General features: G+C 42.4%; 1 protein-coding gene across 3 annotated transcripts in view; it reads left to right on the top strand.

The window, feature by feature from the left end:
• LOC142397450 (storkhead-box protein 2-like) overlaps nt 1-26,745 on the top strand; it is a 69,148-nt gene that overhangs the window by 26,357 nt on the left and 16,046 nt on the right. Inside the window, exons 1-2 of one of the 3 annotated variants that reach the window (XM_075480812.1) lie at nt 8,887-9,024; nt 18,698-18,850. In XM_075480812.1, the coding sequence (XP_075336927.1) occupies nt 18,718-18,850 (133 nt within the window). In that variant the 5' untranslated portion in view covers nt 8,887-9,024; nt 18,698-18,717. Of the gene's footprint in view, nt 1-8,886; nt 9,025-18,697; nt 18,856-26,745 lie in introns of those variants that run through there. The other 2 variants (XM_075480811.1, XM_075480813.1) reach the window with 2 other exon arrangements.

The raw sequence follows: 26,745 nt of genomic DNA, 5'->3' as shown, positions 1-26,745 counted from the left end.
AGATCCATCCTGAACATCCTTTGTCTTGTATAATGTGTTCTGTGAAGGATTTTGTATTGTATGAGCTGCAAATTAGGATTTCGAGTCATTCTAAAGGTGTTCAAACATATTTGTGGCCAGAAGTTATGGTTAGAATTAGAACTGAGGGATAGATCTGCCTCCCATTTTGAGGATGGTAAAGAGATTTTGTCATCCATCTTAGACAGTAATTTATATATTTTTGATAGCAGTTTTGGTTGTGCTTAAAAATTCTGCCACCCTAATGGGAAATTGTAAGTCTGGTTGGTGGAGTATATATATCTTAGTTATTATAGACTTAAGTTGTTGGTATTCTAGAAATGTATTGCTGCCTATCCCATGTTGTGATATGAGCGCATCGAATGAAACAAGATTTCCATTTTGGATAATATGTTCCAGATGTTTTATTCCTTTGTTCTTCCATAGAGTAAAGTTTAGCATTTTTTTTGTTTTGCAGGATGTCAGGATTGTTCCAGATGGGTGTAAGTTTACACGGGAGAAGTGAGGACTTTGTAATTTTAAGAAATTCCCACCAGGCTGTCAGAGAGGTGCTGATGTTAATGCTTTTGAAACATTTGTGATGTTTTACGTTTGGACTAATAAGTGGCAGGTCCGAGATCTCCAGATTATCACATAAAGCTTGTTCTATATTTATCCATGGTTCATCTAGTGGGCTAGATTTAAACCATTTTGATATATATTCTAACCTATTGGCTAAGAAATAGTGCTGAAAATGAGGTAAATCTAATCCACCACTGTCCTTGGTCTTCTGTAGAGTTTTTAAACTAATACGTGGTGGTTTGTTTTTCCGCAGAAATTTGGAGATGCATGAATCTAGTGACTTAAACCAAGTAGCGGATGGTTTTATGGGGATCATTGAAAACAAGTAGTTAACTTTTGGTAATATCATCATTTTAATGGTAGCGACTCTCCCCATAAGTGATATGGGTAATGACTTCCAACGAGTGAGATCATCCTTTACCGTCTTTAAGAGTTGAACATACTTTAGCTTTGTTAGCTCTGACAGCCTGGAGGAAATGTTTATGCCTAAGTATCTAATATTTCCTGACTGTAAGGTGATCGCAGGTATATTCTTGAAACTAGAGTTGATGAGCAGAACTGTGGTCTTAGACCAGTTGATAGAGTAGTCAGAAAGTGCTGAGAATTTATTTATGAGTGTGATTGTGTGAGTGAGAGTTGTCTCTGAGTTCTGAAGGAAAAGTAATACATTATCAGCATAAAGACTTATTTTATGTTCAATATTTTTGGGATGGATGCCTTTAATATTTCCATCTTGTCTGATAGCAGCTGCTAAAGGTTCGATGAAGACAGCAAAAAGTGAGGGTGAAAGTGGGGAACCCTGTCTGATACCTCTCTGCAGACTGAAGCTTGGAGAAATTTGATCATTTGTCCTGACACATGCATTTGGGGAGCTATATAGTATCCTTATCCAGTTAATGAAGTACGACCCAAACCCGAATTTGTCTAATGCTGCAAATAAGAATTTCCAGTTAACTCGATCAAATGCTTTTTCAGCATCTAGAGAGACAATTGTGGTTTGCAAGTTGTTGATGGTAGAATAATCTATGAGATTAATTAGCCTGCATGTGTTAGTGGATGAGTGTCTACCCTTTATAAAACCTGTCTAGTCAGGATGTATGAAAAGGGGAGTTATTTTTTCTATTCTTTTGGTGAGGGCTTTGCAAATTGTTTTGAGGTTTACGTTTTTTAGTGATATTGATAAGCATTGTTGATTACATCAGGGTCAGGGGTAATATTTCCTTCTGAGTCCCTAACAGAAGTGATTGTTGTTTTCTTTTTGTTTATATTTAATTGATTTGCTAGGAACCTTCCAGATTTATTGCCATGCTCATTATTCTCCAAGCGAAGTCTTTGTATCAGGAACTGTGTTAGTTTATCAATAATTTCATTTAGTTCAAGTTTAGCTTTTCTTAATTCATTAAATATGTGTTCCTCTTTGGAGGCACTGTAGACAACTTCTAATTATTTAATCCTGAGTTCTAAATCTGATATTCTTGAACTTTCCCTCTTTTTGTCATTTGATGAAAAAGAGATTATTTTGCCTCTCATAACTGCTTTTCCAGCTTCCCAGAGAACACAAGCTGACATTCCTGGCAGGTCATTATTTTCCAGATATATAGACCATTCCTTTTTGAAATAATTAATAAAATCAGGGTCTTTTAGTAATGATGTATTAAATCTCCAAATTCTAACTGGTGGTGTAACTCTGTTATTCTTCAGTGTGATAGAAACTGGAGTGTGATCACTGATAGTGATGGGGTGGATTTTGGTGTCTGAAATATCACTCATCAAATAACTGCTGACTAAGAAATAATCTATTCTTGAATATGAGTGGTGTACTGCTGAGAAGAAGGTGTACTCTCTGAGAGTGGGGTGGTGGGAGCGCCAAGCATCACAAAGACCAAAATCATTCATATATTGTTTAACAACATTTGTGGACTTCTTGCAGTACTGCACCTGTCCTCTCCTGAGTCAGATACCATGTTAAAGTCCCCTCCTGTCCGCCAAACACTATTTTCAGAAGATGTGGAGGGGATGGAGGACTACAGAGACCTGGTAGGCTACTTGGAAATCAGACTGGACTGGAAATGCAACATTGAGACTGTATTCAATAAGGGATATGACAGACTGTACTTCTTAAGGAAGCTGAGGTCCTTCAATGTCTGCAGCAAGATGTTGTACATCTTCTGTAAGTCTGCGGTGGAGAGTTCAAACTGCTTTGCTTCATCAGTTGGGGCAGCAGCATCAGAGCAGAGACTCAAAGAAACTGATCAATGATGAAGAAGGCTGGCTCTGTGCTGGGGTCTGCCCTGGAGCTCTTGGACAGGTTTTTTTATTAATGGGACTGATACAGTTTACATGGGTAAGCTGAAAGTAGCAATCCCATGCAAGTATTATTGCTTTTGTAGCAAATGCTAAAATCAACAAAACTTGCAAAACTTAAAATCTTATATTTGCTTAAAATGTGGCAGTGATGATGTCTGAATTGCTATTTGTCCAAATTTTTCACAGCCTCATTGTAAAGACCCTTGACATTTCATTATCGACTGGCTGGTCTGGGACCAGACAGTTGAACCATATGGCATATTTCGGTTTATCAAGGTACAGTCAAATGTCAGGCGATTTCTGACCATCCTGATACAGTTCATATTAACCTCAACTACTTTACACATCTTTTTAATATGGCTTTGAAAGTTAAACTGTGAATTTAAGGTAAGCCCAAGACATTTCTCCTCTGTTATCTGTTCAATGAGTTCACATTTGATTCTAACATTCAATAACTCGGCAGCAGATTGCTTTTTCTTAGAAAACAGATTTGTTTTATTTGTATTAAGTGGCAGACAGCAGTTGTCAAGCCAAGATGATACTTTTCCTTAGTTTTTGGTTGGCTTCTCAACAACAGCATTACAGGTTTTACCAGATATATGAACAACTGTGTCATCAGCATACATCCAAAGGCTTTCATATGAGCAAGTTTCTGGAAGGTCATTGGTGTATAAACTGAAAAGGATGGGACCTAAGACAGTGCCATGAGGGATCACTGTCTCTGTTTTATGAAAAACATACTTGGTATTATTAATGACAACACACCGTTTCTGACCCTTTAAATATTTATGATTTATTCATTTAACTCGGCTCGGCAAAAAGACTAGGTTCAGACGCGGGTCGAAAGGCGAGTCGAGTTGACGCGGCAGCCCGGGTCGGCTGTGTGAACGCAACAGCGGACACGCTAAATTCGCGGATTAAACGCGGGTTATTCCTCAGTGTGAAAGGGGCTACTGTTTCATTAACAGGTGTACTCTCAGCCACTGGAGCTGTGTTTTCCTCTCTGGCTTTTTTCTGTTTGACAACACAACTAATGCAGGATGTCAGTGCTTTGCAACATTTATTCACTTCAATGTGCTGAGAAACCTCATCCCAGTTACCAGATCTTTGTGTGGAACTTCAAATTGAAACGTTTGATGATTGTTACTGAGGTACGGGATGAAGCGCTTCTCTGCTCATTTTCTGTGATGAGCATGATATGGTCAGACAAACCACGAACCGAATGATGTGCTTTTCTACATCGGTTTATTGGTAAATATGTAAGGTGACAGAAGTCTTTTCAGAGGTCTCATTAAGATGTGTGAGACGGGTCACAATACCTGTTGGTTTAAGCACAGCGGCCCTTGTCTGAGCCCTTGTGAGACAGCTCTGCTGCAGCACTCTGCTGAGCTGAGCGGCTAGTCCAACCCCCCTGCATTTAGAGTTTTTATATATCAATGTCATTAAACAATTGTTCGAGGAGACCAGAAACATGCCGATAATATAATGTTAACACCCTGAGAGCGGTACACGGCATTCAATGTAGCAACGGGAGTGAGGTGAGGACCGGTGTTGTGATGGAAACACACCTTATCCACACAGCTGTGTGGTTGTCAGAATTACAGAAAGAAACCGTTCAACTAGGAAGCTTCAGTTTACAAAGTAATGTGGGAACAATAATGTTCATCTTTCAGAAAGCAACAGCAATAACTCCTGAGAAGTTGGTGTTCGTCACCTTCATTAGGTGACTAGCTAAGCTGTTAGCGTAGAAAATAACTCAATAAATAAACCATGAGGAGTTATTTCTCAGATGCTTCCATTTCCCTGCTCTGAAGTTCAGGCTCTGAGAGTTGGAACTGATCCCTCTTTGTGGCTCAGTTTCTTCAGTCCAGCGTTGAACTGGACCAAATTGTTCAAACAGTGGGATGAAAAGTGGCTGCTGGCTGCACACCCACAGTCTTAGCAAACTCTGCTAGACCATTAGCCTCAGATAGAGTTTATCCACTGGGCTGTGATATCCTCTGAGGCTGCTGCTGGATGGAAGATCCAGCAGGGTGGACGTGAGTAATCCCAAATCAATGATTAAATGGGAGAAAAACAGGTAACGTCCTTGTTTAGCTACTGCTTGAAGTTTTTTTTCATTAACTAGAACTTTCTTTGGTAGTTTATTGCAGGTGTTGACAGGTGTAGGAATCTCCATGTTCCAGCAGCTCAGTTTTCCCATATGCCTGAAAACAACATAGGCTTCATGCTCTGCACCCAGGCTCTGCACCCAGACTCTGCACCCAGGCTCTGCACCCAGGCTCTGCACCCAGGCTCTGCACCCAGGCCCAAGCCCAAGCCCAGACTGAAGCCCAGGCTCAACCCCAGACTGAAGCCCAGGCTCAACCCCAGACTGAAGCCCAGGCTCAAGCCCAGGCTCAAACCCAGGCTCAAGCCCAGACTGAAGCCCAGACTCAACCCCAGACTGAAGCCCAGGCTCAACCCCAGACTGAAGCCCAGGCTCAAGCCCAGACTGAAGCCCAGGCTCAAACCCAGGCTCAAACCCAGGCTCAAGCCCAGGCTCAAGCCCAGGCTCAAGCCCAGGCTCAAGCCCAGACTGAAGCCCAGGCTCAAACCCAGGCTCAAACCCAGGCTCAAGCCCAGGCTCAAGCCCAGGCTCAAGCCCAGGCTCAAGCCCAGGCTCAAGCCCAGACTGAAGCCCAGGCTCAAGCCCAGACTGAAGCCCAGGCTCAAGCCCAGACTGAAGCCCAGACTGAAGCCCAGGCTCAAACCCAGGCTCAGGCCCAGGCTCAAGCCCAGACTGAAGCCCAGGCTCAAGCCCAGGCTCAAGCCCAGACTGAAGCCCAGGCTCAAGCCCAGACTGAAGCCCAGGCTCAAACCCAGACTGAAGCCCAGGCTCAAGCCCAGGCTCAAGCCCAGACTGAAGCCCAGGCTCAAACCCAGGCTCAAACCCAGGCTCAAGCCCAGGCTCAAGCCCAGGCTCAAGCCCAGGCTCAAGCCCAGACTGAAGCCCAGGCTCAAGCCCAGACTGAAGCCCAGGCTCAAGCCCAGACTGAAGCCCAGACTGAAGCCCAGGCTCAAACCCAGGCTCAGGCCCAGGCTCAAGCCCAGACTGAAGCCCAGGCTCAAGCCCAGGCTCAAGCCCAGACTGAAGCCCAGGCTCAAGCCCAGACTGAAGCCCAGGCTCAAACCCAGGCTCAAGCCCAGGCTCAAGCCCAGACTGAAGCCCAGGCTCAAGCCCAGGCTCAAGCCCAGACTGAAGCCCAGACTGAAGCCCAGGCGTTGTGTTGTGGCTTGTCGTACGCATCAGTCACTCTGACGTTGGGCTTTGGTCCACAATAAAGGTGTTTTGTCGCTGTTACGTATGCTGTTCTAGTCATTCAAAAGACTGAGAGTGTGTGGACGAGGGGAAAGTTGTACATCTCCTGCTAGCAAAACTGGGAGAGAGAAGTACATTGCTTCATGTGGATTGTCCATGTTGATGATATATGAGTGTGTTTTGTCAAACAGATTGATATGCACAGGTGTAAATTTCAGCCTTAAGCAATAGATAATGAAATTTCTCTATCCAAGGTAGTTTAGATAAACAGGATTGTTCTTTTGCTCAATCTGTTGGATCTCTGTTGACAAAGAATCCAGAATTCCAAAGAATAGAAAGCCAAGCCTGACTGAAGCAGTGCGGCAGCACAGGTGAGGAGCAGGTAGATGCGCAGCTGTGGATTGTTTGAACTGCCGGCATTCCAGACATCATTTCTGGCTATCATGCATATTAATTTTTTGCTTCTTGGCGTACTCAGGTCTTTGCTGGTTTGTTGTTGATCATTTAGATCAGTGATGCTCACTATTTTTTTCACAAGAGCCACGTTGGCAGAGCAAAATCAAGTGAAGAGCCACTTGTACGACAACATACTAAAGTCCCCTTTTGCAAATATGCATTTCTACATATAAAACATCCCACAAAAAAAGAAACAACACAGCCAATACATTTTCAATTCAGACCACATTTACCTTAATACTGGGATGAGCGGAAGCTGGCGTGCATGTCCTTGACTTTCTTCATGTTGTATTTGTAGTTTGTTGTTGTAATCATAGTGAGACATTCAGGATGAGCATGGTTTTTGTGCTGGTTTTTGCCCTTTTTTAATTAAAAACCGATCCATTGTGCCTGCATCTCGCGCTGGCTAAAGGAGCTAGCGTGCTCTGCAGTCAAGTGTGAGGGTGGGTTAAGCGGGCTGCGTTGCCAGGTTTAACAGAGCCCCCTTTAGGAAACACCATTAAGCCTTAATTATTACTTAATAAAAATACCTAATACTACAAAAACGCAAACTTAATAAAAATACCTAATACTGTGCAGTATTCGCTGTATGTTATTGGAAAAAATGTATTGTTATTGTTACCATATTTTTATAAGCTACTCTATGCGAGTGCGAGCCAATTAAAGCTTGAGGAGCCGCATGTGGCGAGTATCTCTGATTTAGATGAAAAATATTTATCAGAAAGTAGGAAACGGAATAATCTGATGAGGGGCACCACAAGCACAGAGCCCAACCCACCGCGCAGGTGTGCCATCTTGCAAAAATGAACGGAATTGGTCAATGCTGCACACCCTGTGTGTTCAGTTCGAGGCCTCTTCAGTTCTGCTGCAACACAGCACGGTACATTCCTGTCAGCAGCAATAACCATACGCATCGATGGCCTAAAAGGACCATTTATCGAAAGTAAATTGACAAATAAATCAATAATTACTCCACAGTTAACTGTAACACAGTTATTTCCTTTGGGAATAATAAAGTATTTTTAATTTAATTTCCATTCCATATCATTTCTCATAAGAACTTAATGCCTCTTGAAAATTTCATTTGTTTGAGCAAGGTTGGCAATATTAAGGTATGATTTCATTTTTTTAAATCCTGCCGCAATTTAAAGTAAAACTCGAGATTTTGAGAAGTGTTTGGCTTTTTTGCTCCCCCTACAGTTTTGCTATGTAACACCGGGGCAGTTTCAGTCCTGGGAATGTGCAGAACAAAAGTCCCTGTACTTCAGAATAAGTTCGAAGCACATTCCGTAGTTTTAAGGTTCAAAAACTTCTCTAGGGTTGTTGTAAATTCAGCATTTCTTTTGGGTTTAGTTGCTAAGGAGAATACTTATTTCCAACAGGAGAAAGTTGCGTTTTTATGGCGTTTTTGGTTAATCAAAACTTATACAGTGTTTTTTTCGAGCGAGGTTCCTTGACAACAATAAGCGAACAGTTGCATCTCTAAGAATGATAGAAAATTCAGAACCTCTTGGGGTAACCTCTCTGCCTGTTTTTGCTGCAGTGAACGGATCATTCATGTGATCTCGCCATGATCTGACACGGTTCCTTCTTGGGATGTCAGCCTTACGAGGCCTGAAGTGTCGAAGTTGTAGTCCTGTGTTCCGTTTGTTTGAGGAATTATTTCAATGTTCTGGAATGCTCTTTGGGAGTACTCGTGTGTGTCCTACATCGAGCTTAGTGCTTTAGTGCTCTAACTGGGTCACATCAGAACACAGCTGCAGTTTTGCAACATGGGCTCTCACACACACACAAACACACACATTCTGCAGCAGAACGGTGTGTAGGAGACAGACTGCACATCTTAAAATGAAAACACATATGAAAATGCCCTCTGTGGCTTTATATGCGTCTATGTAGGAACAAGCAACAAAGAGCAACTGGGCTTATGTTGTCATGGTAACCTTCTCAGTAGCCCTCACACAAGCTTGTGTGTGGGTAAGTATTATATGGCGAAGGAGGAAAGAAATGGATGCAGAGTGAGGCAGTATGTGATTGGTCACACCCCCTTGTCTTTGTGTTGTGCAAGGCATTGTGGGTAGTCTTTGACTGACTTCTCATGTGTGTGTGAGTGGGAAAGAGTGAATGGGGGCTATGTGTGTGCGGGTGTGTGTTTCTGCGCATGTGTGAGCGCGGATGAGGATGACGCCTGTGTGTGTGTGTGTGTGTGTGTGTGTGTGTGTGTGTGTGTGTGAGTGAGGGGGAGGAGCAAAGTGTGTGTGAGAGAGGAAGATGAGGTAGTCTGTGTGTGAAAGGGATCTGCGCTAACATCACAAGCTGCAGGCCCATGTTTCCAGCCGGATTGTAATTTTCCTTAGAGGAGAGCTTTACTGTCCGCAAAGGTAGGAGCGCGTCTGTGAGCCTGTCTCAGGCATCCGGGAAGCAGCCAGCAGGGTTAGCGTTCTGCAGCTGCTACGTAGCATTAGCAGGCTCATCACAGGTTACTGAGCCACAGACAGACGGACGTCACCAGATACGTTTGGGAAGGATATGTGCAGGCAGAGTAGGGGAGAAAGATAATGGAGGTTTTCAGAAAGCATGGGGGATGGAGTGATGGAAGGAGAGAGGAATGGAGGATGAGAGAAAAGGAGTGGGAGGGAGGGAGAGCCAGCATGAAAAAAGGAGGGGGTGTGGTTTAACGCTGTGGACAAAGGAGGCTGGCTGATTGTTTACTACCACTGCAGTGAAAGAGACATGGACAATCAATTTCTCCTCTGTTACCCTGTCTCTCCCTCTTTCTTTGATTCCATTCCCAGTCTTCTGTTCATAGCTGCTAAGCAGTTTTGTCCGTTTCTCCTCATGACAGTAAGACTTCCCTTCTTCCTTTCGTCACAGCTCGGTTTCTTGTGTTTTTGTGTGTTTTTGAACAGTGTGCAGTAGTAGTCTTGGAGTGAGCAAGGCTACGAAGACATGGCTGCTGCCATAAAATCGCCCTTTCTAAAAACATTTGAATTAAAAGCACAAAAGCTTTTGAAAAGCACTTGTAAAGTTCAGCATTTGATGCCTTAAATCCATGCTTGGGACCCAGGACGATGTGTTGCAGGCAGCCTGCTTTGGAACTTTAGTTACTATTCTCATTTTTCATTGGCAGGGAAAAAGTATGCAGCTGTGGCTATTGAAAAAAAAGCATTGGTGTGAAACCACACAATTTATTAAACCACAGGAACCAAATATGACAGGCAGTCAGTAATGGTGCTCAGTGAGAGCTTCCTGGCTCCCGGGGGCCGGGCTCATTATGAACAGTTGCCTGATTGTCAACCAAACTGTGTTCTTGGGCGAGTGGAAAGTATTTGTCTGATCAGACAACAGAAAGCAAATGTCTTTAAATGTTTCTTTCATGTTGTTTTCACCTGTCCATAATGCTTTCTGTTGAGTTTGTTTACCAATCACAGACTGTGTTCACAACTTATGGACCAATCAGAAACTTGTTGTCACAGCATGGCATTCGTGATCTTAAAATCCTGAAAAGTGTTGCATTCTCCAGCTGCATATACATTCGATGTTATTTATCGAGGACTTTCCTCCGGATCCAACCATTTATCTTCTGTGAGCAGAAGTGCCAGAGAGAGATACTCTTGTGTAGTACCATTACTTGACATACCTCATTTCCATATAGAACAAGTGAATATGCTTGTTTTGCATACAACACATTCAGAAATGTTAACACAGAACACATATTGTTTTCAACTTAAAGTCACAAGCGTGTGCATGTTGTACTCATTGTACTCCAATACTTTCCTGTCTAAAAAGTGTCTGTCTAAAAGTTCAAGAATTCTAATATGGAACAATCAGATAATCAAATAAAATGCACCAGCATGTGGATGCTGTACTTCTGAATGATTTGACCCTTTCTACAGATTAAAGATTAAGATTAAGATGAAGATCAGATTTATTGTCATGTAGATGCAGGTAAATACCCAAAATTACTGCTCCGCATGTAACCCATCCATGTTGGCCCTTGTTGAACACACACACACACACATGCACAGGGTCACACACACATGGAGACAGATGCCAGACACTGGAGCGGTGGGCAGCCAATCACAGCGCCTGGGGAGCAGGGGGGTACGGTGCCTTGCTCAAGGGCACCTCGGCCGTGGCCTGCCACCCCTCCAGCTGTCAGTTCATCAATCTTTTGAGTGGTGAGAGTGGGAATCGAACCGCCAACCTTCTGGTTATTGGACGACCACAAATTTCTAATTTCACATATGCTGTCAAAACTTATCAGTTCCAAACAGTACAACTTTTTGAACCCATAATCCACCATCATCTTATCACTTCTATGTGTTGAATAGTTTCCATGAGTGAGGAGACCGGCACAGCTGTATGCAGCAGTGCATCCACTGAGGCTCAATGAGGTCGTTTAAGCTCGTCTGTCAGTCTGCTTCTGTACATTGATGTCAGAAGAGGCGGATTCTCACAGATATGTCGACCCAAACAAAGCAGCTATTTTCAGAGCAGCCTGGAGAACTTTTTTACAAGTGTCTGGCTCTACCAAACTCCAGAAATGCTGTGAATGCTGCTGGGATTTATCTCCATCTCCATCTCCATCTTCACAGGATCTGCCCCCAAACTGAGGGCAGGTGCTGAAATCTTTTGTTTTTGATATGCTGAATGAGAGTTTTGCTCTGAACGCCTTTACAGCACTGATCATGTCACATACTTGTTTTTACCTTGCAAATGTTGGTTAAAGTGGGTCCCTTCTAACCTGGTTCTCACGCAAATGGATGTTTCTCATCCATCTGGAATTTTGTCGGTTGCCTAGCTGTTCTCTGCTGTGAGTAGGCGGGGATTGTATTCAAAAACCTCTCGAACCTGATTGGAGAATTCAATGTGTGTCACGTACTACTTCGACCAATCATATCGAAAGCGGACGTGACGCGTTGGAGCGCGACCAGTCTTTCGGTCTGTGGTGGAAAATAAACAAAACACAACAGCAGCGAGCAAAGCAGGAGCTAGCAGCAGCTAATCGTCTGGCAATGGCTGTGTTTGACTGTGTTCGTTGTCGCGCCGGATGCTACGTCATACCTGTTAACACCCCACCCCACGATTATGATTGGCCCGGTTATGGGGTAACCGAAGACTTCGGGCTCAACAAGGCGAGCCCAGACCCTAGTGGGAGCTCACGAAGTGTAACAAAGATGCACGAAGCACGAAGGGTCTGCGTGAGAGCCAGGCTAGGTCCCTTCCACCAGGAAAGCCAGATCCAACAGCCAGTCAGCACAGCTTAGTACTGTGGTATTTTCCCCCCAAATTCCCACGAAAGCTTTGATGTTGTAGTATCTTACCTCTGTTCAGCCATCTGACCACAGTATGAAGGAGGGAATCTCCATATCCCGTAGCTCTGGTGTTGCTTGGCCTTTGCACGAATACAGTTGATGATTTTAACAATCATGACATGCTTGGATCTTGTGACCTCTGCACCAATAGCCTGCTGGTAGAGGATTCGGTGATAGTTCAGAAAGTTAAGAAAGTCCAGGTCCACTTTGCAATGAGCAGAGGTGGGTAGAGTAGCCAAAAATTGTACTCAAGTAAAAGTAATGTTACTTCAGAATAATATGAGTCAAGTAAAAGTACAAAGTCGTCATCCAAATAATTGAGTAAGAGTAAAAAAGTGCTTGGTGAAGAAACTACTCAGTTACTGAGTAACTGTTGAGTAACGTCTGATTTATTTGTTAACACAAGCATTCAATCAGACAGACAAAAATACTAAATAATCATCTTTAGGCAAATTAGAGTTCATCCAATTGATAAAATAAATTAAAAATAATTCACTAATTACAAAATAGCTTAAATTAAAATAATCCAGGTAAATTCAAGAACTTAAATAAAAAATAAAAGAGATGTTTAAAACATATGTAACCCATATGTAACCTAAAAAACAAACATTCACCTATCCACGGGGGAAACGCATTTAGGAAACTTAGCGCTACATGTTTCCTCAAGTTAGATGTTGAGTTTCTGCTGAAATGTGCGTTTGTTTTGGTTGCCACAGAAGACACATAATGTAGCTGCTGTTTCTCACTCTTTGTAAGGTAAACATGCTTTCAGTATGAGGCCTCGTCTGCGTCTTCATTTCCCACCGTTGGTTCTGACATTTTTCATCTGTTTCTTTCTTTGTTTGCTACGACTGCTAATGCTAAAGCTAACCCGTCCCGCCGCTGAGATGGAGTATGGTCACGTGACCAGACTGCACGGCTGCGTCTGATTGGTGGAACACAGTCAGGTGGTAGAGCCTTTGGCGGAAGTCTCTCTCTCTGTCAGAATAAAACATTAAAATGAGGCGTACGCGGGGGATAAAAATAATGAGGCGTAGAATACCAAAGAGGTAAGAAGAAAAGTAACCAGCTCATTGTAGCCTAATGTAGCGGAGTAAGAGGACAGCTTCTGCTGCACACATCTACTCAAGTAAAAGTAAAAAGTATAGTGATTTAAAACTACTCCTAGAAGTATAATGTTTTCAAAAACTTACTCAAATAAATGTAACTCGTTACTACCCACCTCTGGCAATGGGCTTTAAATCCTGATCCATCAGTTGTTACCAAGAGCTGTTTTTCAGTCCTTCACAGCGTTATAAATATCAACTCCCTTGGTGGTGGTTTTCAGTGGAAATAATGTCAGAAACTCCTCAGCACCATCCGTATAAAAACAGCCAGCTGTGCGGTATCACCGGAGTCCACAGACTTGTCCCACCGTAGTGAAAACAGGAGCCCTCGTTCAGGTCAGACTCCAGCTGTCTCTCTGCCACAGTGTTTACACCAAGCTGGACATCGGCAACAGCAGTCAGTCTCTGTCTTATTTTTATGATTCTACCACCGCGGTCATTGCCTCCTTAATGATCCCACCATCAGTGAAAGGCTTTCTGTGCTTGGTCAGGATGTGCGACACTTTAAGTGATGCCTCGGTTGATGAGATGCCGCTCCATGTTGCATCTATTACTGACTGCCAGGCTCTTGCCACAGATCACACACACTTGTCGTTCACATTTGTGAAACAAATCCGTTTCCCATTCCTTGTAGAAATGGTGTTTTTTGCTTCTTACTGCATGATTAAACTCTGAAGCTGTCATTGTTGCTAACAGCCTAGCGTCTGGTCAGCCTGCGCCCTCCCCCTACCCCGCAGCAGCATAGTCCAAATGTTTGATGATAATCATCTCGGCAGGGGGGCAGGACACCTGGAACTTTGATTGGATGGAAATTTAGACCAGTTTTCCCAAGTAACAAATCAAATTTGTGTTATTATTGACCGTTTGGAGAGCTACTGGAAAGGCAAGCGACGTGTTGCAGACACCTGCTCTAAATCAGTGCTCAAAAGACGTCGGCACAGGTGTGTTTTATAGGCCACACACATCTGATGAGGCCATCCCAGGTGCAGACAACCAAGGGAACAAACTTGAGAAAGACGCGTCATTGATGGGATGTCCCATTTTCTTTATTTTTACACCGCCTTATTTTTTGGATTGAGAAACACTCTTATTCACAATTTCAAATGAGTGTGTGAGGAAAAGTTAACTTGTGCGGTAGATTAGGGCAACAAATAGAGCAGTTATTTCCACAGGGTGATTGTTGATGCCCAGGTGGACAGGGGCCAGATGCCCAGAGTTCTATTGATTAATGACCAAAGCTGTATCCGTTGCACAGGGACAGAAATGGGAACGCACTTGATTTTGTCCTGAATTATAAAAACATTTCACTGATGGTTCTCTTTTATGGATTTGGATAGTTATACTTTTAACTATACAAAAGCCTGTTTTTATCCATGAATGGATGCAGATACTCCCTTAATTAGTCATTTGCATTTCAAAACATTGTTTGCACCACAACTATCCATTTTCTATACCCGCTGAATCCGTCGGTCGGGTCGTGGGGGGCTGGAGCCTATCCCAGCGGTCAATGGGCGGGAGGCGGGGTACACCCTGGACAGGCCGCCAGTCCATCACAGGGCCACACAGAGACAAACTACCACACACATTTCTTTAGAGTCACCAGTTAACCCAACATGCATGCTTTTGGGTGGTGGGAGGAATCCGGAGAACCCGGAGAGAACCCACGCACACACGGGGAGAACATGCAGACTCCACACAGACTCCAGCCTGAACCTGAACCCTCGCTGTGAGGCGACGGTGCTGACCACCACACCGCCATGCAGCCGCACCACAACTAAATAAACATAATGAAAGCAGCAGTAAAAACTGACTGTAAAAGTCGGACACTCATCAACGAAACACAGCAAAAGGAATGTAATGGCGCTTTTCCACTACCTCTACACGGCTCTACACGGCTCGGTTTGGTTGTGTTTGCATTACACTTCGTGCCTCCTGGACGTGGGCGGGGTCGTCGTAACACGGCTTCGCGTGTTGCTGCTCACCCTGTGGCTTTTTGTCGCGAGCTGGTGGAAAAGCGCCATTATATGTGTTGATCTGTGTTCTGTAATCATGAACAGAGAACAGAAGAACTCTTCAACCTCAGTCCCCTTTTTTTGTCATATGTAAAACGAATGAAATTACAGGAGATGACAGAGAGAAACACATGTACGGATGAATCAAGGTGTGTTGGCTGTTTTCTGAGGCAGCCTTTGGAACCCTGAAGCAGTCCATGTGCCTCTCTAAAAGCTCTTCTCTTGTTAAAGCCTCCTCAGTAAGCTGTTTCAGCCATTATTCAGTCATGACTCGCCTGATAAGAAACCAAACCAGAAATATAAATCAGCATTCTATGCTACTCTGTTCAAATTGTCTCATTTTGGGGCATTGTGTAGCTGCATGGTGGTGTGATGGTTCGCACCGTCACCTGTGAGGGGTCTGCATGTTCTCCCCGGGTATGCGTGGGTTCTCTCCGGGTACTCCGGCTTCCTCCCACCACCCAAAAACATACATGTTGGGTTAACTGGTGACTCTAACTTGTCCCCAGCAGTGAGTGTGAGCGTGCATGTGTGTCTGGTGTGGCCCTGTGGTGGGCTGGCCACCTGTCCATGGTTACCCTGCCTCCCACCCAGTGACAGCTGGGACAGGCTCCAGCCCCCCTGCCATCCTGAATTGGATAAAGCGGGTATAGAAAATGGATGTATAGCTCAGCTGCTAGAGTTGGCGCCACTTGTTTACATTAAACCCATTTTTTTTTAAAGTGATGATTTGAGACTTGGATTTAGTAGATGGCATCTCTTCTTTGACTGTGTTATCAACAACAAATAACTTTGATCATCATCTCTGGCTCCTTACTTGTTCACTTTGCTGCTACTGAGATACTGAGATGCTGCGAGGGGGGACTTGTTTCTTTTAGACTTTTTTCATTATTTTGGTTCTGTCTGTTGACACAGAAACACCCAACTGGCTGTGCTTTGTTACAGATTCAGTACGTCACATTGAACATTTTATCACAACAGAAATTTGGAGGAACCAGACCTTCTGAAATGCAGATATTTTGGCTTTTTTTTCTCAGTCTGATGCTGCCTCTTATAATCAGCCGAGGTAACTGCCATACCTGCAACATGGGCACTCAGCTGGAGCTTTCAGACAAGGGATCAGACATGTGTTTGAGAAAAAAACTGTCAATACGTCTGCCTTGAGTTGGTGATGGCTGTGTGCTTTGTTTTACCAGCTGCTGTCTGTGTAGCTCTCAGAGAGTAACCTTCAATAAGGGTCGCAGGGTTTCCAAAGCCCACACATCAGCCTAAAAGAATCAAACCTCCATGGCAGAGCCAGCAGGTGAAGATCCACCCATTCTCTGATCCACCTCTGACTCACTCTCACCGTGATATTCTTCCTCTATGAGTGTGAGTTTGGAAGTTCAAAGTCTCGTCATGACACAGAAAGCTGTTGTGATTCACACATACAAGGTGTGATCACAGACTCAGCCTGCACAGATTTAGATGCATACAATCAGTTAAGATCACAGCGCCATCTTGTGACAACAACAAGTCAAATTTTTTTATCCTGGAAGAAAAAAGGATTCAGTGCTCCCAAGAGCTTAGGCTGGGTCAGCTGATGCTTCAGAGCCCAGTGACACTTCAAATGTAATATTGTAAAGCGAGGCCGGAGCTCTTCAACGTAGCCACAGAGAGTTTGTCCTGGCTTGGATCCCTTTGCTGCATGTTGCCCCCTCCCTCTCTGTCACCATTTCCTACCAAGCAACTTTCCAATAAAGACCCTGGTGCCTAAATAAAAGAGAAAGAAACTAATGTGTTTTTTTTTCTCCAGTGAATGCTCTGATGTTGAATGCTGACCTTTTGTCATGAAAGAGGAAGTCCCTGTGAAGGCTGCGTGAATGCTTCAGAGCTTATGTGATCTTGCATGCATGTATGATGAGCGGTTCCCTACTATTTGCCATGTTTTTCTGAAATAGAATTCTGAAATTCTGTTGTGTTGCCTCGAAAATTTTAACCCAACAGTCCCAGCATTCAGTTTAAATATGTATGAGATTCAATACATATATGCATCATGTCACATAATATTATTATCATTATGTTATCGTACACATTTTGAATTTAAAGCCCAATCCAGCGTGCCCCCACCATGTGTACCAGTAATTATCGTCTATTTAGTACACACTAAATATTCAAGATTTGTTATTTGGAGGTAATAAAACCACTGTCCATGGTCCAAGCATGGTCTTATGCTTGGGAGATTCTCTGATTTATTCAAGGGAAGGTCATGAAACACTCAGAGGAGCTTCAGTTACTTCCTGCATCCTCTTGCCTCTTGCCATACATGATCATACATGATCATACATGATCATACATGATCATACATGATCATACATGATCATACATGATCATACATGATCATACATGATCATACATGATCATACATGATCATACAGCCCAACACTGTTTACCTCACCTCTCCTGTGAAATTTGGATTGAAAAACTCCTCCAGATCCCCATGTTCAATTCAGTTAGGGCTAATATTCACTTTTCACCACTGTACTTCTTATTGGTCAAATGAAATCCACTGTGTTAGACCAACACCATGCAACTTCCATGTGTTTTAAATAGGGCTGTGACTCGATTAAAATTTTTAATCGTGTTAACTACAGGCTTTGAAATTAATTAATCGAAATTAATCGCATTTTAATCGCATATACTTCATCCTTTAGAAAATTAACATTTTCAACAATATTTCAACAAACACAGAACATATCCCTATTTGAAATCTGAATGTAGCATGCATGAAAACACAGTAGAATCTTGGATATTAAGCTGCGTTGGGCCCCCGTTAGCTTCCACGCTAGCTGCTACATGTTTAGTGTTGAGGTGATATTTGAGGCTTGATACGCTGCGGCTGCGGTGATACGCGAATTCCTTGTTGCATAATCTGCACACAACCACGCTCTTGTCGACGCTTCCATCCGTCTGTATTTAAAAAAAAAATAAATAAATAAATTATAGTGTGCGATTAAAATGCGTTATTTTTTTAACGTGCTAATATGTGTGTAGTTAATTAATCGAAATTAACGCGCTAAAGTCCCAGCCCTAGTTTTAAAACACGAAAGAGCAAATTAATTATGTTTGGTGGGCATTTTCAGTGATTTATTGTTGCTCACCGTAATGTCCGGGCGAGCGGCTGCCCACATATCTGGGAGCAGGCTCATAGACATGATGGGGTCTTTTTTAAGATACGTTGCCGCCATGAAGTTGAGCTACTATTTTTTTCATGAAATAGTAAAAGTTCCATTGTGGAAAAAAATGTTTCTGAGATTATCAAATCCTTAAATTGTGTTTCTGTTTACACTTTGCACAGCATCCCAACTTTTTTGGAACTGGGGTCGTATATGTCATTGTTTTTGTACTACTTTTTTGTAGCTTTTTATTTATTTTGAGATTGTTTCCCACTGTCAGGTAACATAGAAAAAGGAAAGAGAAAGACTGATATGCATAAAGTTCACTGGGTAGACACCTTTAGCAGCAAAGAGATTTTATTCTCGATATTTCTGTTGAATTTATAGTATTATATTGCATAGGTTTTGATTACAACATTAAATTTCAGGTCACTCGAAATAACTGATTTCTTTCTTTTCCCAGGTGATGTATCACCCATCAGTATGTCCCCTATCAGCCAATCACAGTTTGTCCCACTGGGAGAGGTTTTGCTGTTGGCCATCTCTGCTATGAACTCTGCTCATAAACCCGTCACTCAGGAGGCCCTAACAGAACACCTGCAGACATGTTTTCCAGGTAACGTGAGTATCAGTCAGCACCCACCATGAACATTTGTGTGTTTGCATGTTCAATGCTCTTCCCTCATTTAGCTTTTAACTTTTACCTCTGTGAGGATGTACAAAGTCAGATTAATCTGTGCAGGTACCTTGGAACTTCATTCAAATGAAAATATAGCGACCACGTCAGTTGGGTGCTCAGTTTGTAAAAGGAGCAATAGAAAGAGAAGACAAGTCAAATACATGAAAGGCAGTCATCATCTGTTATATGTAGTTTCTCCACATTTTCTGTACAACTCTCAGTTTAAGAACATTCTGCATAGAAACTAAATAGTTGGAGTAGGCTGTTGTTTATTCGTTTTCTATTTGACATAACTTTACTTTTAACTTGAAAGTTTCTGTTGTCGTCCACATCCTACACAACAAAGTTTCATTCAACAGTTGTGTTCTTTCATTTTCTCCATAACAATTTTAATATCCGTCATGTTTAAGAAAAGAAAACTGCAACAATATCATTTCCCTCGGTCAATTCATTCATTTCATTTCAATCATTCGTTGTCCATTTTCTGCTCTGATATTGGTAATATTAATCCCATTTCATCTCTGATGATTTGGTTCTGCAGTGAAAAGGTTGTGTTCATATGAAAATAGGACATGTTGAGGTGCATTTTAATTCAAAGACGATCGAAATGATCCATAAACATCTAGTCTTAAAGTTGAAAGTATTGTAGGCATCTAGGCTTTTCCAAAGACAATGCAACATTCACATTTGGCTAAGGTTTCAGCATAACTGGTAACATAAATAAGACCATAAATTACACCTTCTACACGGCTCCAGAGGGCTCTTTTTGAGCTACACAGCCAAAATGATAACCAGGGAATCCCACAGCCTCTCTGTACAATAGTTAGGTTCTTCCTGCGTAATCATGCCAAATCATTATCATTTTTGATACACTTTCCATCAAAAAAATAGTCACACCCTTAAATTACAGCACGCATTTGCTGTGGCATCATATCGATAAGCCTCTGCAATGTCAATTTTTTTTCCATCTAGAGTTGCATCAATTATTCGCCAAGATCTAGCAGTGATAATGGGAGAGTATGACTGCTGCGCAAAGTCTTCTCCAGCACATCCCAAAGACTCGCAATAGGGTTGAGATCAGGACTCTGTGGGGGCCAGTCCATGTGTGAAACTGATGTCTCATGCTCTCTGAACCACTCTTTCACAATCTGAGCCCAATGAATCCGGGCGTTCTCCTCTTGGAATGTGCCCGTGCCATCAGGGAAGATTCCACTGATGCAATAACCTGATCATTCAGTATATTCAGGTGGTCAGCTGACCTCATAATTTGGGCACATAACGTTGAACCTAGACTTGACCAACTGCACCAACCCCGGATCATAGCACTGCCCCCACAGGCTTGTACGGCGGGCACTAAGAATGATGGGTTACCCTGATGCACCCATCACTCTGGAACAGGGTCAAATTTCACCAAATGTTTAAGTGATCGCCTATCACAATCATTCAAGATTTTTTTCCGACCCCATTTCTTCCTGGAAGATGATGGTTCCCCATTATCCTTCCAGTTTTTAATAATGCGTTGGGGAGTTCTTAACCACGACCACAGGATGCGTTTTCCGACACGGTTGTCTAAGAAAAGAGAAGCTACACTGCATCAGTTAGGGTTAAATAAGTTGTTGTCAGCTCAAACATAGTCATCTATGCAGGAATTATCCAATAGGAGGTTCTTACTTCTTTGCTTGGTTAAATACAGGTGGCGACTTTTTTGTTTTGGACGGGCAGAGTGTATTTCCGCATTTTGCTGCCTTTACTGTATCCAAAGGCATCTTGTTGTCAGCACGCAGCATTAGTCGGCCATATTTATGACTCATTTGACAGATTAAATCAAAGAATTTCAAACCAAAAATCCCCGTTGAAATCTGGGTCGGTGCTCTCAGGGAATTTTACCATGATGCCGTGCATCTTACATATTTACATCTGTTTGTGAGATGTATTAATTAAGTAATAATGGACTAAGCTAAACTACTTGGGCTCAAAGTTTAGCCAGAGATTTTACGGACTAAATGAAGGCCCCCACTAGACACAATGTTGAACTCACACCAAGTGTTCACTGGGATTCATCATGTTAGATGGGTTTTTAAAACAAAAGAATCTGTTCCAAAAACTGATGCAGAGACAGTAAACTACTCTTTCATTTTGAATTTGACGATAAATCATTTACTGTGCCAATAAATCCTTTTTTTTTCGACTTGGTGTTTGATGCTACAGCTTCAATCAGCAGCTGCCAGACATATTACCGTTTTGAGTTTGATAACATTGAATGAACTTAAACTCACTGAACAATGAACAATGAACTGAAAGCTCAGTGTCATCAGTAATGTCAAGAATCCAGTATAGAGTTATTAGTAATATTGTGCTACTATGCATTGATAGTAGTTTTCTATTTTATGGGAGGCCAATACAGAGGTTCAGCTGGGGTTCCACTTGGGCTCACACCAGCACTGCATCTATCACACATGCACTCAAACATTAGGGCAATCATGTCATGGTTCACAAGGAAGAGCAGCTGGTTGAGAACCCAAATGCAGGAGATGAAGATGGGGAGCAGTTACGAAGGGTCTTATTTAAATAAACAAATGGCACTGCCAAGGCAGGATGTAAACCAAAGGTATAAATAAAATAACTGACTAACAAAAATGACTGTTAGACTGACTGGAAACCAAGGCAGGAGACATCAATTAAATGGCACAGAACAAAGGAAAACCTGGAAGACATATACTGAGGGAGGTGATAACAGGATCAGGTGTGGGAATCAGAACTGAAGACCTGAGGGGTGTTCCACGAAGCTGGATTAAGGGAAAGCCTGGCTTTTCTCGATAGTTCTTGCTAATCTAAGAGAGAGTTCCGTTCCACCAACGTGGCTTATTTGAATGCTCGCTGAGTAACCATGGTAACTTATGCCACTGAACTAGACTGCTCCTGGGCAGGCTAAAGTTGAAGCTTAGCTTGAAGCCTCACTGTGTCAGGAGAAACTGAGTCCTTTCAGGCACTGGAACCTGCAGGGAATCAAGCAAGAAAAGACTTGAGCCTGAAAAGTTGTCCACAAGACAAAATCTATAAAATATGAAGTATACTATAAAATTTAAGATGGCTCTGTCAGAAGTCAGCCATGGTGCCTGAGAACTTTAAGCAATGAATCTGGATTTAATTTGGCCAAAGGTCATTTCTATCCGTGCCCTTGTTTTTGCATGTGCATGGTGGAACGCCCTCTCCGCCCTTGTTCCTGGATCAGGATATGTCGTGAGGAGGTACGGCCAGCATGCATAGCCTCTGTCCCCAAGCAGGACACCATTGAACTCTCCTGCAGAATAAGAGAAATGTTGGATGGATATACATGTGTTAAGACTTGGCAATTTGATGCAATATGTGCCTTATGTGGCTATCTATAATAAAGTATGATGAGCACTTTAAATTTCTAGAATCATGAACTGATCCCGGCCATTTAGCCTCAATGTTGGAAATGAAATGACCTCCATCACAGATCATCTGTATGCACGGAGGATAGGAGTCAATGATGAGGTTTCACAGGGCATTAATGTAACATTGCTCAGCATTACTCAAAGGGGTTGATGTGGTATTTTTCAAAATGAGAAATCCAGTTCAGAGTCTAAGGACAATTATCCCCAAGTGTACCTGTACATTTAGGATATGGAAAAATGTTTGGTTTACATAGTCAGCCTCCACGGGTCCAGCAGGGGTCTGGATGCGTACATGGGTACAGTGTAGTGCACCGATAACATTAGGGAAGCCTGAGGGAGATGATGAACTTAATGCAGATACTTCTGCCAGTAGGTTGTTTTACATTTTCAGCTACTGTAAATGTGGAGCAGCAGCCTGAAAGGACCTGTCCCCCATTTTTCTGAGTCTGGTCCTGGGTGGGTGTAGGTCGGGTGTTTGTGAAATGTGGGACGGAGATGTGATAAGGTTCGAGATAAGCCAGGCTTTCCATTAATCCAGCTTCGTGGAACACCCCTCAGGTGTGCACAGGAAGTAAACACAACTAAATACACAAGGGGATAAACTCTACGAAACAAAACAGGAAACAAGGAAATTAAAGAGCAAAAAGTAAACAATGAAACCAAAAGACACTAAAACTCATAGACCATGAAATTTCAAGGAATGTATCGACAATGAAATCTATTACTCAGAGAGGGACATTGGCCCTCATTTATCAAACTTGCGTAAGACGAAAAACGTGCGTAGGTCGTGTGTACGTTCTTTTCTGCGCAAAGGTTGGCATTTATCAAATCCATCGTGAGCGCAGGAAAGATGAAATCGCCACGACAGGTCTGAGGCCGTGTACGCACTTTTCCATTTTGACTTGCGGTGACTGCAATAGCATACATAAACAGCAGCGTCACTAGTGCGTGCCTTATGAGTCGCAACAAATCCCTAGGTTAAAATTACAGACTTATCACTTCAAAGAAGGCCCATGTTTTATTTGACTTCAACATAAATATAAACATAAACGCAAATTAAATAAATTAAACAAGTACAACTCCGTAATTGGAAGCGTGATGGCTCATTATTCAACCGCGCACCCTCACACCGAACAGGAGAGGCGCTTTAACACTGCACACTGTGGAGAGGTTAGGGCACCTAAAGGGAAGGTGGATCTGTCTCTCGGCTGCGGGGGAACCCTTCTATATACGCCCGAAAAGGTATGCAATATTATTATTGCATGCGGGGTTCTCCATACATTGCCCAAAAAAATGGAGTGCCATTTCCAGATGTACATCCAGAGGACCCCGTACCCAGAGATCCCACCAGCCTGCACATTCTGTTATTCAAGGAAAAAAGACGTAGCTCCGATCAGGCCAGCCACCCTCTCCTCCAAGGCACTCAAATCCAAACCTGGATCAGAGCGTTGACAGCGTTTCTTTGCCGTCTTTTGTCTATCCATGTCGCAAATCTAGAGGTGCGGCCCTTTTATAGAAGGCGTGGTTAGGATCATTACGATGGATTTCACCCGCCAGATTTATCAACAGCCGCTCTGTTTTACGATGGGATTGGTGTGGTACGCATGTTTTGTAAATCTCACTTGAGCTTCTGCGTACGACGAGTTCTCCGCTCATATCTACGATGCTTTCTACGACGGCTTGATAAATGAGGGCCATTGTCCTTACTTTACTTCTGTTGCCAGAGGAGGAAATAGTTTATAGATCAGTTTGTAATAGCAAAGAAGTAGAAAGTAGAAAAAGATGTTCAGCAGATAGAGCAGTTTTTTTCTACCAGTTTTTGTTGTTGCCTTTTTTTCCTCTGCTCTCAGTCTGACATTCAGCCGGGGTATTTGGGGTATTTGGGGTATATGCGTTCCTACAGGGACAAAGCGATGGATGGTTCAGTGTTTACATCTGCTGATGCCGTCACGTGAGGTCTAGAATGAAGAAAAGCTTCATCAATACTTCTCTTCATTTTTGTTACTGGTGGTTAACGTCTTCTTTTATATTAGCAGCTAAAGTCATGCATTGCTGTCTGAGAAAGTCGCAGCCTCAAACACACACAAACACACACAGTCTAAAAATATCTCTGATTCAAAGCCAATCAGAGGTCAGTAGTAAAGATGAAAAAATATAAATAATAGTAATAATTATAATAATTTTGTGTGGTTACAAAGTGCTTTACAGAAAAGGATCGGACCAGTTGGGTCAGATGGATGTTCACATAAGCACAATGATAGAATGAATGATAAATGGATGAGACATTGCCAAAGGCTTTCTCAAAGAGGAGAGTTTTAAGGAGCGGTTAGAAGGTAGCCTCAAACGTGACGTGTCAGAGTTCAGTGGATAAAAAGTTTCATGAGATGGGGGTTCTAATGAAAAAGGCCTGAATCTCCCTTTGTCACTAACTGTTATTTGGAAATAGTTGGCAGGTATCTGTGGATCTCAGTGCTCAGGAGGGTAGATACCAGATCAATAAGTCTGAGAGATATTTAGGGTCATTCGAAAGTGAGCAGTCAGATTTTTTTTGCACTCACACCATACTGGAAGCCGTTAAAAACACTCCTATCATTCATAAATGAAATCAGCTGTGCAACGAAGACTTCTTTCAGAGCCACAGATAAAAAGACAGTTAGGAGATTGGTCTGTACTTAAAGATAATTGGTCCAAGCTGGGGTTCTTTAGCACATGATGAACAACAGTACATTTAAAACATCTAGAATTCAGGAGGAGATCGTGTGGGAGACTGTACACCAGGGATACCCACACCCGGGCCTCCAGGGCCGCTGTCCTGCAGGCTTAAGATGTTTCCCTGCTACAAACACCTGATTCAGATCAATGCATCATTAGCAGGCTGCTGCAGAACTTAAAGGATAACTGCGGTATTTTCAACATTAAGCTTTTCTGAGTCGTCTGCAATGTTTTAGAACCCCCTTCACCGCTTTTTTGATGTTTACTGCTGTCTCCGGTATTTGCCTAATTTTGATTAGTCTCAACCTGCTTCAGAATGGCAAGTCATGTGCATGTCTTAAAAGGTCCGTAAAAGCACCATAAACGTCCGTTTTCAAAATCATCAACTCACCGGAGTGGTTACTGGTGTGCACTGGTAATCCATATCAAATTTCGTTGCGAAAAGTTACTTCTGTCGTGTTTTATTTGGCAGCTCATTCATGCTCAAACTATTTTCTTAGCCACCTCACAGCCGTGGATAAACTTCCACTCAGCAGTTGAATCTGACTTGCTATACGAACATCCAGTCTTCAATAGAACTCAATGGGATTTACAAAATGTCAAATAAAACAATCTTTTGAAGATATCCATTTCATCTGGATCAGCTCTGGATTATTGCCCTAAAACCAGCCCACAACATACAGCTTCATTGTGAATGTAACCCGGTCTGCTCTGAAACAGTCCCAGAGAGTGGGCCTGTGCTCAATTTACACCCAACCAGGAGCAGCAGTATGCACACACAGAAAGTAAAACAAGAAAGAGCTCAGTCAAATGATAATATGTGATTGCCCATCACAGTCAACACATATAAAGTAGGTTTTCATCCAGTGAAAGGTAGAGTTGCATCAGAGATGCAGATGTTTTTAAGTAGATGGATGCGAATGTGAAAAAGGAAAAGAGGAAAAAAATGAAAGAAGAGTGGGACAAAAGGAAAAGAAAAAAAGGAAAGAAGAGTGGGACAAAAGTAAAATAAAAAAAGGAGAGTGGGACAAAAGGAAAAGAGGGAAAAAAAGGAAAGAAGAGTGGGACAAAAGGAAAAGAAAAAAAGGAAAGAAGAGTGGGACAAAAGTAAAATAAAAAAAGGAAAGAAGAGTGGGACAAAAGGAAAAGAGGGAAAAAAAGGAAAGAAGAGTGGGACAAAAGGAAAAGAAAAAAGGAAAGAAGAGTGGGACAAAAGTAAAAGAAAAAAAGGAAAGAAGAGTGGGACAAAAGGAAAAGAAAAAAAGGAAAGAAGAGTGGGACAAAAGGGAAATAAAAAAGGAAAGAAGAGTGGGACAAAAGGAAAAGAGAAAAAGGAAAGAAGAGTGGGACAAAAGGAAAAGAGGGAAAAAAAGGAAAGAAGAGTGGGACAAAAGGAAAATAAAAAAGGAAAGAAGAGTGGGACAAAAGGAAAAGAAAAAAAGGAAAGAAGAGTGGGACAAAAGGGAAATAAAAAAGGAAAGAAGAGTGGGACAAAAGGAAAAGAGAAAAAGGAAAGAAGAGTGGGACAAAAGGAAAAGAGGGAAAAAAAGGAAAGAAGAGTGGGACAAAAGGGAAATAAAAAAGGAAAGAAGAGTGGGACAAAAGGAAAAGAGAAAAAAAAGGAAAGAAGAGTGGGACAAAAGGGAAATAAAAAAGGAAAGAAGAGTGGGACAAAAGGAAAAGAGAAAAAAAGGAAAGAAG

Source organism: Odontesthes bonariensis, chromosome 13 (genome assembly GCF_027942865.1).
Source record: "Odontesthes bonariensis isolate fOdoBon6 chromosome 13, fOdoBon6.hap1, whole genome shotgun sequence".
Classification (NCBI taxonomy): Eukaryota; Metazoa; Chordata; class Actinopteri; order Atheriniformes; family Atherinopsidae; genus Odontesthes; species Odontesthes bonariensis.
This window is presented reverse-complemented; position numbering and strand designations above follow the sequence as displayed.